At 38.7% G+C, this 20,966-nt stretch overlaps 1 protein-coding gene across 1 annotated transcript in view; it reads left to right on the top strand.

Moving 5' to 3' along the window:
- The window catches only part of LOC137648670 (E3 ubiquitin-protein ligase ZNF598), a 99,566-nt gene extending 84,388 nt beyond the window's left edge, over positions 1-15,178 (top strand). The window contains exons 6-8 of the mRNA XM_068381678.1: positions 153-1,884; positions 6,836-7,018; positions 7,838-15,178. Of these exons, the coding sequence (XP_068237779.1) occupies positions 153-1,884; positions 6,836-7,006 (1,903 nt within the window). The 3' untranslated portion in view covers positions 7,007-7,018; positions 7,838-15,178. The remainder of the gene's footprint in view (positions 1-152; positions 1,885-6,835; positions 7,019-7,837) is intronic.
- The last annotated feature ends 5,788 nt before the right edge of the window (positions 15,179-20,966 follow it).

The raw sequence follows: 20,966 nt of genomic DNA, 5'->3' as shown, positions 1-20,966 counted from the left end.
GTATGTATCTTATAGTGATTTTCATTTTTGATCTTTGTAGTGTTGTCTGCATATGTATGTATACTGCTTTTTAAAATTGTTAATTTGACCTTAAGTATCTCTGGCATTGATTTTCTATAACGCTGCACCTAACCTTAATATTTTTTTCTTAGGAGAGACCGGGACTATGAAGAGGTCAGGGTTCCGGATGAACTGGAAGAGAGGCCCCCACCTGTAACACAGCAGATAGACATTAACTGTGTTCAAGATTTTCCTTCTCTAAATGGACCTGGCCCAGGCTCTGGAGGGGAAGGGGGTGGAGGGGGTAATAAATCCATGGCCACACATCTGGCTCAGCAAAATCGTTTCACTATTAGGACCAGGGGTGCAAGGAATATGAATGAAGAAGAATTCCCTTCGTTAGGATCGACCAGCGTCACTGTTAGCACTGCGCAGGCAACTTCTCATTCACCAGCCTCACCAACTACTTCAGTCCACCTCAAAGTTAATACCAAAAAGGCCGTAAAAGATGGCCAAAATACTGGCCAGAGGAGTAGTAATGTGTCCATTCAGTATAATCGTACAATACCGGCTGCATCAAATGTTGATGTAACAGAAGCAAATAATAAGGAAAATAGTAAATCAAAAGGTGCACAGATTGGGGTCATATCCCACAGCAGTAATATAACGTTACAAAGTAAAGCAAATAACAAAAGTAAATCAAAAGGTTTAGAAGAAGATTTTCCTGCCTTATCGATATCAAAATCTAATAATATGAGCACAGTTGGGTGGGGGTCAGCTGTAGCGCCGACAACAACACCTGTCCCATCAAAAACTTTAAAAACCTCCAAAAGTGATTTTCCATCACTTGGACCTTCAATGGGTGCACCAACAGTAGCAGCACCCTCCAAACCAGGGAAGAAATTCACTAGCAGTGATTTTCCAACTTTAGCTGCTAATCCTGAAAGTCAAACACAGATGAGAAATTATCATGGCTGTTCTAGTGTTACCATTCCAGTGACCAATGCGTGGACAAACTCTGTAGATCAAGTTGCCAAACCATCGGAGCCTGGAGAAAGTGTTAATGGTCCTAAAGGTAAAAAGAAGAAAAAAGGTAATAAGACTGCAGACGTTATTACTAGCAATACTAGTAGTGTAAGCCATGGAAATATGTCAAATGGTACAACAAAACCTCCATCTTCTAAGAAAAAGCCACGAGGGCTCCAGAACATATTTGATGATAGTGATGATGAAAATGGCATCAAAACTGACCTTTCCATGACAAGGTTAGGTGATTACGAGTCTGTGGCTCCTGTTGCCTCTTCAAACATGAAGATGATAACCAGTGATACTATTAATGAAAGGAAAAAGTCAGAGTTGAAGATTGGAACTTTGCAAAAACCTCCACCTGTATGGGATAGTGAAGAAGCTTTTCCTTCTCTGGCCGGGGGTGCATCATCTATGCTGACTACGTCAACTTGGTCCTCTCCTGCTAAGAAAGCTCCCCCTCCAGGATTCTTCAGCAAGCCCAAGGCTCCCCCAGGATTCACTGCTACGGACATGACATTTACCAGTAGTTTTGGAGAAAAATTTGCCATCTCTCCAACTTCCGAAGCAGCTGTTACTTCGCCTGTCTTTGCTGCCCAACCCCCTACCAGTCACACTTTTAATTTACCACCAGATTTTGAACAGCGTAACAAAGCCCTAATAAAGACTATTCATGATGAATGTGGAGGTGATGAAGAAAAGTTTGAATGTTTTAAACAACTTGCTGGAGCTCTCAGAAGTGGTGAACTGCCTGGACAGGCTTACTATGAACAGTGTCGAGCTGTCATGGGGAAAGGGACTTTCCACAAGATTCTTCCTGAACTACTAGTTCTTTTACCAGATATTAAAAAGCAACAGGTAAGATGTTCAAAGTTCATAGAATGAATATTCCTTTGTTCCTACGCAAATACAAACCACTGTCCTTTATGTAGGGAACGGTTTTCTGTGCGAGCTGAACATCCTTTTAAATTATTAACAAGGTAGTTAACAACAAGTGGGGCAAGGGTAAGGAGCCTCCCACTTACCTGTCAAAATCCCTCCACTTAAGTTTTTGGCTGCATTAGGTAAAGACTTACTGATGCTTAAGCAAACTTTTCATTTTATTTCTATTTCAGGAAGGGAAAACTGGCTGTTAACTTAATGATTGTGCAATGCAAGACACTTGTCGGAGGATTGACTTTACATCCAATATTGTTGGTTAAACCAGCTGTAAATCCTCACACACACTGTGCTCTTGCCAAGGGCATGATTGTTCTCACTCATCCCTGTGTGCTGAGTGAAGGCCATGGTCTCCTTGCAGTGGCAGATGTATCTTTTGAGGGGAAGAAAGAGAGCTTTGCTGCACTTCTTCCTTCTGCTCATTGGGTGGTTTTACTTTTGCTGCCCCTGCTTACTCCCTTAGCTCCTTTCCCGGGGAGTTTGTGGCAGGAACAAAGAGCCCTCAAACCTACGTTGGTGAATTTTAGCTGCTAATGCCGTGTGGTGTTTTCCGGTCCCCCCTTAGGAGGTTGGAGGCTCTTCACTGTTTATGCTACTGTTGATGGTAAGTGTACCTAAGGGTGGTTTGGCCTCCTTAAGTCTTTCAGGTAGTCTCCTCAGTGCTAGTGTCTCCTTGGTACGCCAGTGGTGAAGGTCATGTCAGTGTGTCCCTATTGTCATTATTCACAGATGCCCCCCCTCCCCGTGGGCCCCGAGGCTGAGCGTGTGTTCCCGGTTGGCAAGAGAGGGTTAACCTGCTTTTCTCGGACCGGCCACTCCTGTCCTCCCTTTCCCTGTGATTCTTCCCTACCCTTGTGCTAGGGGGGTCTTGGGCTTCTGATCCCTGTAAGTGTGACTTCCTTCCCTGTGACAGAGCTTTCCCCATGTTGTGGTTCCTGTTTGAGCAACCCCTGTGGTTCTTCCCATTTGGGAAGTGTTGGTGTCTTTGACTTTGACTTCTCTGCTTTTAGAGCCTTAGCAGTGATTGAAAAGAGAAAAAAACCTGGGTGTTCCTCCTTCAACTCCTCTTCCTCATTGTCTTTGGCTTTCGACTTGTCACTTCTAAGAGAAAGGAGTATAGGAAGAAGTTGAGGAGGGCTTGTCAGTCATAGTTGGAGGGAATGGCTTCTTCAACACCACCTCTCTTAGGAGGGGTGGGACCTGTGCCCCTCAGTAGGGAACCGCAGCCTTGTTTATTCCTACACGGATACAAACTTCCGAGTCATTTATAAGGGTTGCTGCTAATCATATTTTCTACGACCAGCCAATGAAAAATTTTGTTTGATAGCACCATGCTTCATTGTTTGACAACCATAGTGCATGGAGCAAGAGAACACTTACTCACATCTCGTCACAACACTGTTGGTCATGAAGTGAAGAAGTTGTACTCTCTATGATCCACCCTTTTAGTGTTTAGTGCTTAAGACTTGTCTTTTTTTTCGTCATTCACGGTCAGTAGAGTTACTATTCATTATCTGTGAGTTACGAGTGAGTACTTATGTTTTGTAAATCTCGGTAATTATGTTCTCGCCCAGGACAAGATAACAACTATTATGGTATCCTTATGAGGCGGGGAGATATAGACGCATATCTGTTTTGTGCCTCTTGCCTAGACGAAATGTTCAAGGAACTCGGCATGTAAGTACTGTAGGGAGTGGATTTCCTCCCAGTGGGAGAGATATTTTTCTCATCGCAGGAAACTTAGAGATATTTACTTTACGGCGTCTCCTCCCAATGGGAGTTAGAGACGAATCTCCTTCTATATGGCGAAAAACTCCTTTTAGTTTTTCGTTGTGATTTCCCTGAAACGTCAACTACAATAGGCGATACACACAATAACCAGAATAGTGTTAACTGTGCACACTACCTTGAGTCAGCACTTGTTAAAGATTCTTGTCTTGAGTCAGGTCCCGGCACATTTATTAGGAAAACTGAACAGGCTTATTCAAAAAGACATTTCCGTTGGAAGGACTCTAGTGTTGAGACAGCTTTCCTCCTGAGTCATGAAGCAACCATGTTGGAAGAGGAAAGTTTGCAATTCCCAACTTGTTGGCCAGGGCCCCAGTCACCTGTTGAAATACTACCGCTAGGGAGTTATTGGATCCTTTGACTGGCCAGACAGTAATGCATTGGATCCCTGTCTCTGGTTATGGCTCATTTTTTCTTTGCCTGAGAGAGAGTGTGTGTGTGTGTGTGTGTGTGTGTGTGTGTGTGTCCACTCCTATAGGCGCAATCTTTCGATATGGTAGCGGGAACTTCAGGTCAGCTGATTATAATTATTATTATTATTATTATTACTACTTGCTAAGCTACAAATCTAGTGTTAAAAGCAAGATGATATAAGCTCAAGGACTCGAACATTGAAAATAGCCTAGTTAGGAAATGAAATAATCAAATAAACAAACTACAAGAGAAGTAGTTAACAATTAAAATTAACTATTTCAAGTATGGTAACAACATTAGAATTCATCTTTCATATATAAACTATAAAATCTTAAAAAACGAAACAAAGGGAAGAGAAATAATACAGAACAGTATGCCCAAGTGTACCCTCAAGCAAGAGATCTCTAACTCAAGACAGGGAAGACCATGGTACAGAGGCTATGGCACTACTCACAACAAGAGAACAATGGTTTGATTTTGGAGTGTTGTCGTCCTAGAAGAGCTGCTTACCATAGCTAAAGAGTCTTCTTCCCTTATCAAGCGGAGATTATCCACTGAACAGTTACAGTGCTGCACTTAATCCCTTGAGCAAAGATGAATTGTTTGGTAATCTCATTGTTGTCAGGTGTATGGGGATAGAGGAGAGTATGTAAAGAATAGGCCAGACTATTCGGTGTATGTGTAGGCAAAGGGAAAATGATCTGTAACCAGAGAGAAGAATCCAATTTACTATCGTCTGGCCAGTCAAAGGACGCAATAACTCTAGCGGTAGTATCTCAACGGGTGGCTAGTGCCCTGGCCAGCAAACTACCTAATAACCAAAGGTAAACAAAATATTAAGTAATTTTTTGTTTAAAATTCTTACGAAATTGATGAATAGAATACAAAAATACTTTAATAGAGCATATGATATCCTACTAAACAAGAAAATGTAATAATGATATAAAGTAAGAAAATATTGATAAAATATGACTTAGATGTTTGCCAAATCCCGATGTATCATAATAAATCTACGGAAACTTCACTTTTTTAGTTCGTCATACGTCGAAATTGACTTAGTCTCTCGGTCCTTATCTCTGTCATAATTTGTTGACTTCCTGTAAAGGACAATAGTTTGTATTTGCGTGGGAACAAATCACAAATTTGAAAGTAATTTGTATTTTTTCTATCTATACAAACCTAAGTCCTTTATATTAAACTTCCTTCCTCAGCCACCCCTCTCAGTCCTGAGCTGAAATATCATAAATGTGAAGAGATTTTAACAGTTAAGGTGGCGGAGCTCGCTGCTCCCACCAATTATAATGGCCCCCCAGGTCACATACTGAAAACTGTTCCCTACATAAAAGACTAAGGTTTATATAGCTAAGAGAAATACAAATTACTATTAAAATTTCTGATATTCATTAGGCTTAGTGTTATATGTTAGATGCATACTTAGTAGCCCACTTTAAAGTTGCAGTACAAAATGTATTTGTTCAAGTAATCATTTGAATTAAGCTAAGGAATAGACTGAACTTTAGTAAGTACTGTTATCTTCTTTAGCTACAAGATTCAACTTAGTATGGTAGTGAAACTACTCGAGTAGTTTAACTATAGTATGCGTCAGATTTCTCGAATTGGCGTTTGGTAGGGCTGCCTTAGAATTTGTTCTTAGATTAACTGTAAATATTAAAGCTGGATAAAGTTGAAAAGGAAAGTAAAGGAGGCAGCAGTTGAGTAATAAGCATCTGTTCATTATTTCAATGGTCCTTCCTAAAAATTTATTTGCTGTAACCTTGAGCTTATTGACAGTAAATTCAGAACTTGAAAAGACTTTTTACCTTCAAGTTCATTAGTCCTTATTCTTCATGATATGACTAAATAATATTGTTATCCTGATCCTCATTACCTTTTTATTATGTGCTTCTGGGACATAATCTATATTATATTTTGCACTTGGAAATTTTGATGCAAAGCGTTTTAGATAGGGTTGTTTCTAGAAAGTTAGAAAGTGAAATGGTTTCTGGTGAAAACTGGTATGAAATATAGATAGAATTTGGAATTTTATACATTTTTTGTAATAGTAGTGAAGGAAAGAGTGGTAAAGCATTGTCACAAAGTTTTCCTTAAATTTGAACTAGAACTTTTATGTAATAAAAATTAATTGCCAGATGGTCTTCTTTTCTCTTATAAGGATGGATTTTTGTACAGTAATGTCTTTCATATCCTGTTTTTTACCCTAGAAAGAACCTTTGATGTCATGAGGAATAGAGGGTTTGGGTTGTGAGGGAACGAGATAGCTTTAGTATTTTCCCACAGGGTCTATTTCTTTTTAGACAGATTTTATAAGGCTGGTTTATGGGTCCACTTTCTATGTAGAATTTACTTAGCTAATGATCTGATGGTTATTAATAACTGATTAGCTATTGCATCAGTAATGCATTGAGTTAATTAGGGCTTACCTGGGAGTGTCCTTGTCTCAAAAATTGTCCAGTATTGTACATGCCTCTTTACTATATATGCCCTCAATGCCATTTAACAGCATGCGACTAACTATGACTCTTAAGGTTTAAAAGAGCAATGCTAGAAAAAATTAGCCCTATCAATTTTGGTGTGGTATGTCAATTCTTATGAGGACATTAAAATTGTGGTAATTCTTATTCTTTACACTAATGTGTTTATATTTCAGGAAGTACTAGGAGCGTATAGAAAAGTTGATGGTGGACGAGGATGCACCACGTTATTTGCCGTCTGTGCAGTATGCAGGCAAGTTTTGTGCCAGGAAGATTATAGCATACACATGGAAATTCACAATGAAGTTGCAGATTTCCCATCGCTCTCAGAAGTTGTCAAGAAATGATTTACTTGAGAAGTGAGTACAGTAGATGTGTTTTGAGTAAGAAAAATATTCTTTTAAGTACTTGTGCATGAAATATTTGTGAAATCTTAAAGATGTCCACTTGATATTGTACCTGTGCATTGCTGAGAGCACATGTGTGCACAACTAACAACTATTACCTGTATAATTTGTTTATGCTTAACTCATGGCATATAGAGGTGAGTTAAGAGTTGTTACTTCATATACAAAAGAATTTATAATATGCTCTGTAAGGTGAATATCTATTTTCTTGAAGCAGTTGATGGTGGCGTTTGTTGATGCTTCTTGCTCATTGTTTCACAGACACGTATTCGGTGGGGTCATAAGTTAACCATCTTCAAAATCCACCTTTAGCACTGGTAACCAATTCACTCCTCCTGTTGCAGCCTAGTAATGACAACTGTGAAAGCTAAAGTGAACTAGAGGTTTTACTTTGCTTGTATTTAGTAAACTTTTAAGATTTATATTGTTTGGTAATTACAAATCATTACGGTGTATTTTGCTAGGACGCCTCATTCTGTATGCAGTGTGTTATGATGCTTTTGTGACAGTATCAGGGGTACTTGTTTGAGAGTTTGATTCAAGAATTTTTTTATCAATTAAATAACTTACCTTTGCCTGACCTTACTATATGGTCTCATCTGTCATAGTAAATTATTTATAGATAAAGAAATTCATTTAATGTTTTGTATATTTTGAAAGATTTTTTGTATTCTCTTCAGTTGAATGACAGTCGGTTTAGGTTCCTGTCTAATTGTAAATTATATGAATGTTTGTCATGTTAAGGCTCATGTTTCTTTCTTTGTTATTCAGGTCGAAGTATTTTTCGGACCAAACGTCGAGGACGACCCGACTTGCGTCTACCACTTCATTACCACATTCTGTGGTTGATGGGGAAAATGAGCATATTGTGCAAGTGTGATGGATTGAGTCCTCAAGTCGATATTCTCAAAATGTGTACAGGGAGGACTTAGAAGAATTTTTTTTGCGCTTATTTTGTAGACCCCAAGTTTAATTTTATCTTGAGGCTATGTTTCCATGTTACTTCTTGATTACATCACTTATATACTGGGGGATTTTTGTTCAAGCAAGGTGCAATACACTGATATTTGTTTTATTATTAAGATTCAATAGTAGTAATTAAATTTCACAAAGAAGTGGCTTGCATTTGCTGGAAATGCTTGAAAATCGATACACATATCAGTTGTTAATGTGATCATCTGCATTTTATCTGAATAGATGAAAATTGAATTTTTTTATACTATAGATTAAAAGATTTTTCTGGCATATTCAAGACCTAAGTAATATGTTTACTGATAAAGACCAAAGGTACATTGAGTAGAAGAGGTTAGTGTTAAATTGTTAGGTACAGTGCAATACTGTATATGAAATGCAGCCCCATATGAATATACTGTAATAGAGTTATTTGATTTTTCAATTTTTATATTGCAGAATGAATGTGGAAGAAGGAATGCTTGGAAATTTTTGTTTTGAGAATGGATGGGTGATTTCCAAAGATAGCCCAAGTAGGTTTGCGTATGATGTGCATTATTATTTGTCCTTTGCTTCCCTACTGACATAGCAGTTACTCTTTCTTTTTCAGAAAACATCCAAATTATTTGTTGTATTAGGAAAAGGAATAATGAATTTGTCTTCGATATCGGTAAAAACTATGTTGCGGAAATTTTTTTCTAGCAGACTCAGGAGGCCATCTGTCTCAATATAAATGGCCAGTGAATTATCCATCTAGTTTCCCTATGTGAAGAGTCCATTCCGGTCAGCTTTTGCATATTTTTTTATGCAATCTCATTATGTTTTTTCTAAAGAAAACTTGCATACTGTAAATTTTTAGCTCAGAACTCTAGTTATTGTACTGCAAGCTGTCCTTTGTCCATACATTTTTATGGGGTCATATAAGAATATTATTTTGGCAATGAAATTTATTATCTATGATATTGTATAGCATGGTTTCTGGTTGAAATATTTTTAGCCGTATATATCCTTGTCTAATGTTTTTTTGTTTTTTTGGGGGCGGTTATAATAGTTTTTCTCCTTTACCAGTTTTCCATGTCATGTACTAAAATGATATAGTTTTTTAGGGGAATAAGATCTTTAGGCTGTGAAGAATATCAAATTTAAAACAGAAATCTAAGTTCTTTAATATCTGTGATGCAGTCATTGGAAATAACCCTACAAGAAAAACACTAGTTGAAATGTGTAACTTGAAAAGCGTCAGTCGTTAGCTATTTTTGTTGTTGTTGAAATTTTGATATTTTAAAATATTACATCCCGTCACCTATTTATTATTTAAATGATTAAATAAAATTTTGCTTGCTTCTGTTTCATGGTGCAGTTATGTATGTCCATGTTTTATATGAAAGTGATTTTCATCATTGCTTTGCACAACTTGGTAATTATTAAGGTTGGCTTTTCTGGGTCGTGTAATATCCGGAAATGTTCAGTTTTTATCTCATAAAGCTCTTTATCAGTTAGCCTAATGGAGCAACTTGTTGAGACGAAACCAGAATGATGTTAAATTGTTTTAAAGACTTACTTACCCTTCAGAGAAGTTTTAAATACATTGCAAATCTTCCAAGCATTAGGAAACGAATATACTTTCTATTCATATTTTAACTGTAAACTGCAGTTGGTATTGAAACTGTAAAAATGTCTCAAGGAATTGTAAGTTATTTGAATGTTTTTTTGACATTGAACAATTCACAACCATTCCACTGAAGGTTTCTAGTAATGATAAAAATTCTAAGTAGTTATTTTATTTGCCAATGGAAGTTGTATTTTTTGTTTGCATTGTAAAAGGACAACATTAATGTGTAATGTGAGAAATATTTATTGGTGAATGGGCTCGAGTGGAAATATTAGTTAACATTGAATCATATTGAAGATTAATTTGGTACTGTATAGATGTTGAGTGGCTAAAATGTTTGTAGATATTGTATCTTAACTAAGGATATATTTTGCAGAAATGGTAAATGATATCACCGTAATGGAGATGTGAAAGGTAGAAAGGTATGTTTATAATTGACTATTCATTGTTGGATGTTACCCTAAACTATGTTTCACATGGATGATAAATTTCTGAGAAACAGTTGAAACTTGATGATGCTCAAGAAAATAAATTTTCCCTGATATGATATTCAAAATAGTAGTACAGTAGTTCCTTCTACAGCTGGTCAACTGAGTGGGCTTCCGTATGTGAAGTTATTAATTAAGACTAATGTGTTTGAAACCAGTCGCCTATGCACAACTGGGCATCAGTTTCTGCAAGATGATAATCTGAATATTGTCTTATTTTATGTTTGCAAGTACCTCTGCACAGAAAACTCGTTTGGGTAGAGGTTATTCTACCATAAACACTGCTTATTCGGTTGCTTTTCTCAACTCCCAAGAAGTGACAGGTTTGGAAATTTGATAAAAACAATGGTTTGTGGTATTCTGTGATCAAGCATTTTGTTTTCACCAACTAAGACATCATAAATGCTTTCACGGTTCTTCTTTTTATGAAGTTGCGAGTGAAATGGAGCCTCTCCATTTTCTATTATAGTATCCTGTGCTCCCTCTTCCTGAACTCACATCAGGGCTAGATCTTTATCGATCGCATTTTTCACAATTTCATGGACCTTTGTACATGTCTTCATCCTGTCACTTCCATATTTACTATTCTTTTCCATTCTCATTGCATGACCAAACTATCTCAATCCTCGAGTTTTCAGCTTTTTTTTTTTTTTTTTTTTTTTTTTTTTTTTTTTTTTTTTTTTTTTTTTTTTTTTTTTTTTACAAGATTCTGACAAAATCGTCACTATTTTCTCATTCGTAATGTGATCTTATCACTGTATTTTAGCCATGAATCTTAACATTCAAAGGGCACAATTTACCGAAGTATCTTCCATTTTTTATGTCGCTGTCCAAGTTTTTGCTAAGCGAGTAGTAAAGAAGTATTAGTAGTAATAGTTTATTATTAATGCCTTAACTATTGATCTGACCCCGATGTCTGATTAAACTACTACCTGCTGAATTTTAATAATGTAGTTAAACTAGACCTCAGAACATGGTTTCATGTTGTGGTTGGTAAAAAGTGAAAAATTATATTGGCAGTTCAGACTATTTAGGCTGAGGCTTTTACGGGAGATTTTGCTACAAAACTGAAATATTTTCCGTTAAGTGAATCAAAGATTGAAATATGTAGCATAATCTAGTATTTAAGTGTTAATATATAGTATAATCTAGTGGCGGTTCTGTTGCAACTCATAAAGTAAAGGTCATCAGTCAGGATGGTTAGATCCATTAAAGCTATTTAGCTGTTTAAAAAGATGGAGCAAACTTTTAATGCCACTTACTGTGAGTGGCAAATGTTGTGGTAAGTCACAAAAGTATTTATATTCGGGAGGATTTTTTACCCATTGAGAAAATTAAGTTTGGGACACGTACCAGTATATTATTATTATTATTAATACTACTACTTGCTAAGCTATAACCCTAGTTGGAAGAGCATAATGCTATAAGCACAGGGGCCCCAACAGGGAAAATAGCCCAGTGAGGGAAGGAAACAAAGAAAAATGAAATATTTTAAGAACAGTAACAACACTGAAATTAATATTTCTTATATAAAATATAAAAACTTTAACAAAACAAGAGGAAGAGAAATTAGATAGAAATAGTGTGCCCGAGTGTACCCTCAAGCAAGAGAACTCTAACTCAAGACTGGAAGTTATGGCACTACCCAAGACTAGAAAACAATGGTTTGATTTAGGAGTATCCTTCTAGAAGAGCTGCTTACCATAGCTAAAGAATCTCTTCTACCCTTAAGAGGAAAGTAACCACTGAACAATTATAGTGCAGTAGTTAACCCCCTGGGTGAAGAAGAATTGTTTGGTAACCTCAGTGTTGTCAGGTGTAGGAGGACAGAGAAGAATCTGCAAAGAATAGGCCAAACTAATTGCTGTGTATAGGCAAAGGGATAGAACCGTAACCTGAGAGAAAGATCTAATGTAGTTCTATCTGGCCAGTCAAAGGACCCCATAACTCCAGCTGTAGTGTCTCAACGGGGGCTAACATTTCTGGACTTTTATAGAGATTGAGGCCGGAGGTAAAAAAAATTTGCTCCAAAATGAAAGTTCGAGCTTGAAATAGTAAGATACTGAGGAGAACAAAAGGAAAGTAAATGACAAAAAGTATTGCAGCTATGGTCAAAAGTGCTCTGCAAAGATCCTTTAGTAGCATCTGCAGTGTGCTAGCATAGTGAAATGAAATTTTTTGAGGCAAATCTGCAAAGCTTTTATTTCCCTTCATTTTGGTAGGACAGTTGACACGTGTTTTATTTTTAGAATATTTCTTTCATTTAAAAGTACAGGTATGCATACAGAGTTTATTAAAAAATGCCCTAGTCTATTGATAGTTTTCTGCACGTGATTCATATCATGAAAGCTGTTCATTCCATTTTAGATGCAACCATGTTTTGATATCCTTACATTGATTTTTATGTGATTTTTCTGTTTGATTTAGGATCCCCTTTCCAGTGAATCCTTTTTTAGTAGACATTTGGTTTTGCATATGATCCATGACTACTTTATTTCCTACTTTTGGCTACTATCATGTTTCTGTTTGTTTGCCATCCACGTCGATTTGCAGTAGATCTTGGAAGTAGAAATGGCTAGTGATGTTGGGCCTTGCTATTTTTTGTCCATGTCTCTGTTAGTAATCAGTGGGTTATTGACATTAATTATTTTTATGGCCTCTGTCATCTATTTAGAAACAACCAGTTTGACTGATTTAATTTTTCTAAAAGTCTTGAGCATTTTCTTCCTAATTCAAGTCTGGTCAGTGTTTACTCAAAATTGGATTGGCATAAGTATTGCATAGATAACAGGTCAAGCTTCTGTATCACTTTAGATGGTAAAGTTTCATACACATGATTCCATCTTCTATCTTGTTTTGAGTCTTCGCAGTCTGAAATGAAGGAATGTTGAATATAGGTCTTCAGGAATCCTGTCAGCTTGTAAGTATATAATTTAGGGAACTTATTATAGAGGAGTTTTTAGTTCAAAGAAAATAACCCCAGCCATAATTTTGAATTCATACATTGTTTTTTTTCCATGTTAAAGAAATTGGAACTCAAGAAAAATATTTAATTTTCATAAATTAGGAGTAGTGAATATGTGGTAAATAAGTGATGAGGCCTTAAGCTACATGTATTGGCAGACCAAATATTTCAATTTCCTGAGGGCAGAAATGCATTTTTAAGACTAACCCGTACTGTAGTTGGTGTACTGTACCCTGGTCCGCCCTTAACCCTTTTACCCACAAAGGACGTACTGGTACGTTTCACAAAACCCATCCCTTTACCCCCATGGACGTACCGGTACGTCCTTACAAAAAAATGCTATAAAATTTTTTTTTTTCATATTTTTGATAATTTTTTGAAAAAAAATCAAGCATTTTCCAAGAGAATGAGACCAATCTGACCTCTCTATGACAAAAATTAAGCCTGTTAGAGCAATTTAAAAAAAATATACTGCAAAATGTACTGGGAAAAAAATAACCCCTTGGGGGTTAAGGGTTGGAAATTTCCAAAGAGCCTGGGGGTAAAAGGGTTAAGATTTCATTGAGCAATTGAGTCGGGAGAATTTAATTTGTACCAACTTCCCATACGACAGTATCTTCATCCAAATTGTAAGACAGTGAAACTAACTGTAAAACCTTAGTTTTCACTGCAAGGTTTAGGCCTTGCTAGCCTGGGGCAGCTGTATGGTTTGCAATTTCAGAGATCAAAGACATCAAATTTAGAATCATTTTATGATCAAGAGCCCGTGCTAGCATAAAGCCAATCTAAAATAAAGTCAGCTAACCATCTAAATCTACTTAATGTAGTCCAAAGGCAGTGTAATCAACGATAATCTTTTGGGAAAAGAAATATATCCCTTTAAACGTAAAGCTTTTGCAGGTATGTGTGTGTTAACCGGCCACCTTTAGTGTGTTATGGCCTCATCATACCCTTTGTAAATACATTTTTTTTCCTTTGTAATGATTGTACAGTAAAGTTTATATGTCTGTGAAATATTTGTGTATATTGAATTTTTTTTTAACTTAAGGAAATATAGAGATACAGTATTTTTTGCAACATAACATTTTATCTTTTTTATATTTATTTATTCAGTTATAGATATATCAAGTCAAAGTTTCTTTATCGTGTTTATAATAGTAAATTGCCTTACTGATCTCTGTTTTATGATCTTTGGATTTCTTCTTTGCCTCTGTAGCACTTTTTCTATTTGTTATTTTTATTGATGAATTCAAAGTCCTATTTGTCTAAAGTATGGCCCTACTGTACTGTAATTTGTGCTTTACTGTGATCATTTTATACTTTTATTCTATTTCTGTAACTTATTGTTATGATTACAGTATATATTTTTTATTATCGAAGTATGATAATTTTTACATCAAGCATATGGTCATACCACTCATATTTCTTCTAGTGAGAAGATTGTATAAGAATTTCATGTTTCTTTCACGTAGAGAATATACTTGCATTCTCCTTAAGTTTTCAGGTGCTCCATCTTGCATTTAGCATCTTGAACTGCCACCCACTCTTTTTATTCTTCATTCAGATTCAATTGGTGTGAGCGATGCATGGCTTGAGAATATTCAGTCTCAACTTCATTGTAGGTTATATGCATCAATACTGTTTATACTATCTACTAGAAAGTAAGTGATAAGTGCAGTTTCCTCACTGTGTATTGTACTAGGGGAGCACCTTAATATGCATTTTATAATGATCTTTCATTTTTAATAGGACAATGAAGCAATGTAAGATGATCACAGAAGTTGCAGACTTGTGGTGATAAATGCTCCATTGCTCGATATGAATATTATACCTTTCCCTATTTTTTATGTTCCATGTGAAGATGAAAAAAGATGGACGTACAGTAACCCAGACTCAACTCCATGGGGTAGACTGTCACGTCTGAGATGTGTCCTCTGGGGGTGACGATATACCTGGGTTATACTTATTTCTGTTATGTGCCTGTGATTAGGAAGTGCCTATATTGTTAATAATTGCTATACGAGTTGTATGTTTTATTATATTGAAGGTTTTGTAAAGTTGGTGTATATAATCAAATAAATAAGTCATTATTTTGATTTGGGTTTTTTTTATTTAAATATATCCAAGATGTGTGGACTTCACCAACCCTTTGGTCTCTTGTGGTGGTTCTGCATTTGGTGATGTGAATTCATAGTCCTCTAGGGGCAAAAGAGCTGTCAGCATTGCAGTGCTGAAGTCTTTGCAGCATTCCTTCCATTCTTATCTTCACCCACTTTTTAGCCTCCAACTTTACCCATTGCCACTTTCTTCCTTCTTGATGTCCAACTTTGTTTAACTGAGACATTGTTGTGTGTTTTGCCCAATGCACCATGATGCTGAATGGCTTCATCTCTTGTACAATCGTCTGATCTTCTAGGTTTCTATCGGGAACTTTGGACCTATCCATGTGGCTATTATAACTGAGCATGAGTGCTCAGTCTGTTTTGTAGTGATTTGGAAGTAATAACCAAGTTGGTACAGAACATGATTTAAGATAATTTTAGCAGAGTTTGATTTCAGACTACTGTAATTTATTGCTGGTGTTACATTCCAGTTCCCTCCCTCTTATGATACCTGAAAAAGCAAAAACAAATCTACATTATAGTTTTACCCGTTGGCAGGGGGTTATGTTTTGCCCCTTGTTTGTGTGTTTGTTAATAAAAACTTTCCTGGCCACAATTTTAATCGTAGAGTAATGAATCTTGCAGCGATGAACTGTTATGTAAGAAGCTGGAAATTATTAGATTCTTTAAGGTCAAGCAAAATGTCTTAATTCACATAATCAGCCATAAGTTTGGACATTGTTGTCACAGAGACTTCCAACTTTGTTCATATTTGAGTATGAAAATAAATGCCATTTAATACATGTCAAGGTCAAGCAAAAGGTCAAATTCTGGTCATCAACCATATGGCAACAATTTTAATCGTAATGTAATGAAACGCTGGGATTTTAACATGCACATACTGTACATATACCCAATTTTGGGGGGATAGCCGACATCAAACAAATGAAACCAAAAAGGGGACCTCTCCTCTCTACGTTCCTCCCAGCCTGACAAGGGACCCAACCGAGTTCAGCTGGTAGTGCTAGGTTGCCACAGCCCAACCTCCACCGTTATCCACCACAGATGAAGCTTCATAACGCTGAATCTCCTACTGCTGCTACCTCCGTGGTCATCCAAGGCAACCGGAGGAAGCAGCAGGGCCTACCGGAACTGCGTCACAATCGCTCACCATTCATTCCTATTTCTAGCACGCTCTCTTGCCTCTCTCAGTTCTAAATTTTACATTTGTTCCGACACGAATACTTTACCTCGAATTACCTCTTCGGAGGGTCCTTGGACCTCTCTCAATCTCGACCAAGATTTCCCGCGCTACCCCCCCTATCTCGCTCCCGATAGTTCCTACCCCCGCCGCCAGGATAATTCCTGCGGCCCGGATTAGGGCAGGTCACTGCTTTTCCCGGGTCAGGATCTCATTAAGTCCTTGGTCGTGAGATGCGAATCATCTCACTCTCTCGGTTAAACTCTCGATCCTTTGGCGCGTTGTGATCCCACGTGTTCCCAGTGTACGGACTTGTGTTTTTTCGCAGTGTACCTCCCAAGTGTTCCTGTGCGTTCACTTTTCAACCGTGTCCTTACCCGGTGTTTAATTCTTTTCCTTAGTGCTTGTGTCGTGCGTTGTGTGCGTTATGGAACTGTATTCCTTGATTTTCTTCAAGGAATTGATAGCTGAAAGGAAAACTTTTTACAAGAAATCGTTCTTCCTCCCCTTATCCTCGGTGTTGCCGTGTAGGGGCAGCTTATGTTCCTCTTCAACCACGTGTCAGGACTACTGGTCCTGGAACGTAGTGCAGTGAGTGCACTTCGGCACTAAAAGGAAGAATACATCCAAGAGGCTCGTAGGAAGACGAGCCTCTCTTCGCCAACTTAATTCCCGATGCCTCGTCGAATAGAGATTCTTATACAGCCATCTTCCCCTACCCAGAGTAGGGGACGAGGTAAGTCAGTTGCGGGGAAGTGCCCATTGCTCTTCCCCAAGAATTTGAGTGGGTGCGGTATAGCACCAAGAGGAAGTGGGCGACGAAGGGTTCGCCTAAGAAGACTAGCGCCGGGCGTCCCGCCGGGCTGAGCTTCCCTACCACCCTCTCCTACCCAGAGTAGGAGACGAGGTTGGTTTATTGTGTAGAAGATAACTCTTAAGAAGTAGTTCGAGGTAAGTACTACTTTCGGGAGTGTGTGGGGAGACGGAGTCCTGGTGCAAGCAGGCCACGTCTCCTCTGATGACCCCATGTGGGGGAAAATGTCTCTAATTCTTCTCCAGTCTCTTAGCGTATTTTTCAGTCTCTTCTGCAGCCGAGGGTCTCGCCGAGAAGGAGCCCCCCAGGTCTGTCTTGCAGCGTCCCCCGGACCGACAACCCAGGGTTTTTTCTCACCACGAAGGCCATCCTCCAGACGCAGATATAACCCTCGCAGGGAGAAATGCGAGAAGGCCTCTTCAGGCAGGCGTAAGACCGCGAAGCCTCCGGTTCACCCCGCCAACGGGTGTAACCGAGCTTCTTTACGGGCAGCCTGGCCGAATCAGCACAGCTGGTTCGGCCCTCGGACTTAAAAGGAACGGTTCCCTCCGTCGGGTCAGCCCACGAGGATCCGCGTCCGCGTCCCCCAGCCCGCCCGCAGGTGTAAGCGGGCTTATTTACGGGCAGCCTGGCCGAATCAGCACAGCTGGTTCGGCCCTCGGACTTAAAAGGAACGGTTCCCTCCGTCGGGTCAGCCCACGAGGATCCGCGTCCGCGTCCCCCAGCCCGCCCGCAGGTGTAAGCGGGCTTATTTACGGGCAGCCTGGCCGAATCAGCACAGCTGGCTCGGCCCTCGGACTTAAAAGGAACGGTTCCCTCCGTCGGGTCAGCCCACGGGGATCCGCGTCCGCGTCCCCCAGCCCGCCCGCAGGTGTAAGCGGGCTTATTTACGGGCAGCCTGGCCGAATCAGCGCAGCTGGTTCGGCCCTCGGACTTAAAAGGAACGGTTCCCTCCGTTGGGTCAGCCCACGAGGATCCGCGTCCGCGTCCTCCGGAGAGAATACACGAACAGTAGTCCTCGACGGTACGGCGTTGCCGGTTCTGACCCCGAACCTGGTGCGGAGCTCCCCGCCGGGGAAACTGGTACCACCGCAAGGGAGTGCCTGGGATTCCAGAACCGAAGCGACCGGGGAGTGCCCGGTGACCCGGCGACTCGAGATCAAGCGGTAGGAAGGACTCTACAGGTAAGCGTAAGTCCCCGAAGCCTCCGGTTAACCCCGCCCAGCGGGGGAAACGCACTGCTGGTCGGGCGGCCTGGCCGAACCAGCCCGGCTGGTGAGGCCTTGGTTGCACCAGGACTCCGTCTCCCCACACACTCCCGAAAGTAGTACTTACCTCGAACTACTTCTTAAGAGTTATCTACTACACAATAAACCAACCTCGTCTCCTACTCTGGGTAGGAGAGGGTGGTAGGGAAGCTCAGCCCGGCGGGACGCCCGGCACTAGTCTTCTTCATTTTAAGGTTAATGTAAAAGGCTGGAAATTTTTATATATTGAAAGGTCGAGGTCATAAGTCAAGATCCTGGTCAAGCAAAACATCCATATCACGTAATCAGCCATAAGGTGGTTCATCCTTGTCACAGAATCTTCAAACTTGGTTCATATAAAAGTGTATGAAAATCCACGTCAATTAATACATGTTAAGTTAGGTTAAGGAAAAGATCAAATTCCAGTCGTCAGCCATACGGCCACAATTTTAGACGTAAAGTAATGAAACTTGTATAAATTGTAAATTTGTATAAAGAGCTGGGAATGATTAAATTTTGGAAGATCACGAACGAGCAAAACGTCCATATTATGTAATCAGCCATAAGTTTGGACATCCTTGTCACAGAGACTTCAAACTTGATTTATATTAGAGGGTATAAAAATCCATGCCTATTAGTACATGTTAAGGTCAAGGTCGAGTCCCAAGGTCTAGGGAAAGGTCAAATTCCGGTCATCAACCATACAGCCACAATTTTAATCATAAAGTAATGAAACTTTCAGGGATTTTAAACTTAGGATAAGAGCTGGGAACGATTAAATTGTTGAAGGTCAAAGGTCAAGGTCACAGAGAAGCAAAACGTCCATATCACATAATCAACCATAAGTTTGGACAGCCTCATCACAGAGACTTCAATCTTGGTTTATATAATATTAGTGTATGAAATTCCACGCAAATTAATGTGTTAGGGTTAAGGTCGAGTCCCAAGGTCTAGGAAAAGGTCAAATTCCGGTCATCAACCACACGGCCACAATTTTAATCGTAAAGTAATGAAACTTGCCGGGATTTTAAACTTAGGATAAGAGCTGGGAAAGATTAAATTTTGGAAGGTCACGGATAGGCAAAACGTCCATATCACGAAATCAGCCATAAGTTTCGACATCCTTGTCACAGAGACATCAAACTTGGTTCATGTTTAAGTGTATGAAAATCCACGCCAATTAATACTTGTTAATGCCAAAGGTCAAGGTCGAGAAATAAGCTGCTGCGGCGGAGGTCTGCACTCTACTGAGTGCCCCTCTAGCTTTCATTGTTTATATAATTTTTCTTATTCTTAATAATCTATAAATCTTTAAACTTCTATAACCTGAAAATTTACTATTTGAAAAAAATATGAAAAATATAAAACTTATTTGCCCTCAGAAACCTGCGATATTCAGAAGATTTACATATATTCATACATCCACTCTGTACTGAGGCACTGATAAGTGAACTGTTACATGATGATTGATTACTGTACTCTGAAATTATTACTCATAACTGCATTTAGTGCCCTGAAAGTTATGATGCACCTGAAATACTAGATATTTATGCTACTACTTTCTATAGATAATGGTAGAAATGTCTACTGTACTTTATATAAGTAATTATAGAAATTTACAAATACTATATTGATTCAAATAGACTAAACATGCACTGTGAAGTTGTGTGCAAAATAGTTGACTACCTTACCATGTTAAGAGCCATTTAGACAATTCAAATGCAGAAACAAAGACACTGTACTACAGCTGTACACATCACTAGTAAGACCCCATCCAGAATACAGAGTCCAATTCTAGGCTCCAATTATTCAGAAGAATATCCTGTAGATAGACTGGAAGCAATACAAGCTAGGATCACCAAACTGAAATTAGTTCCAACATTAAGGCAAATTGGATATAGACGGAGGATGGAACGTTTGAACTTATTTGATGTACAACCTCGACGACTAAAGGGACATCCAAGATTCTTAAAGGAATAACAAATGTGGACTAAACAATCTATTCACGCTTAGCACAAATCAGTCCAGAGGTAATGGATACAAACTGGAATTCAAAAGATACAACACCACTCAATGTGGCAATTTCTTTCCATTAAAAATAGAAAATACTTGGAATAGACTTCCAGCGGATGTCATAAACATTAACACGGTAAACTTGTTCAAAATTAAGTTAGACAAGGTCATTAGAACTCTCTGAATGCTAAAACTAAATCGCTCTACCAAAGAGCAAATGTAGTCTTGGCGGATAGACTAATAAAAGTCTTTGAGATATCCAAAATCCTTGTAACTTATACTGCCGAAAGCAAGTTTATATGAATAACTTAATATACAATGCTGTATTCTCTCTCTCTCTCTCTCTCCTCTCTCTCTCCCTCTCTCTCTCTCTCTCTCTCTCTCTCTCTCTCTCTCTCTCTCTCAAATCATTAATATGATGCTGTAGTGAATAATAGAAAGTAAACAAAATGAAAGGGACAACATATTTAAACCTGTGTAAATTATATATAGAATTTATAATCTATG

This window comes from Palaemon carinicauda, chromosome 10 (assembly GCF_036898095.1).
Source record: "Palaemon carinicauda isolate YSFRI2023 chromosome 10, ASM3689809v2, whole genome shotgun sequence".
NCBI classification, from domain to species: domain Eukaryota; kingdom Metazoa; phylum Arthropoda; class Malacostraca; order Decapoda; family Palaemonidae; genus Palaemon; species Palaemon carinicauda.
The sequence above is the reverse complement of the archived record's forward strand: the minus strand, read 5'-3'. Positions and strand labels throughout refer to the sequence as shown.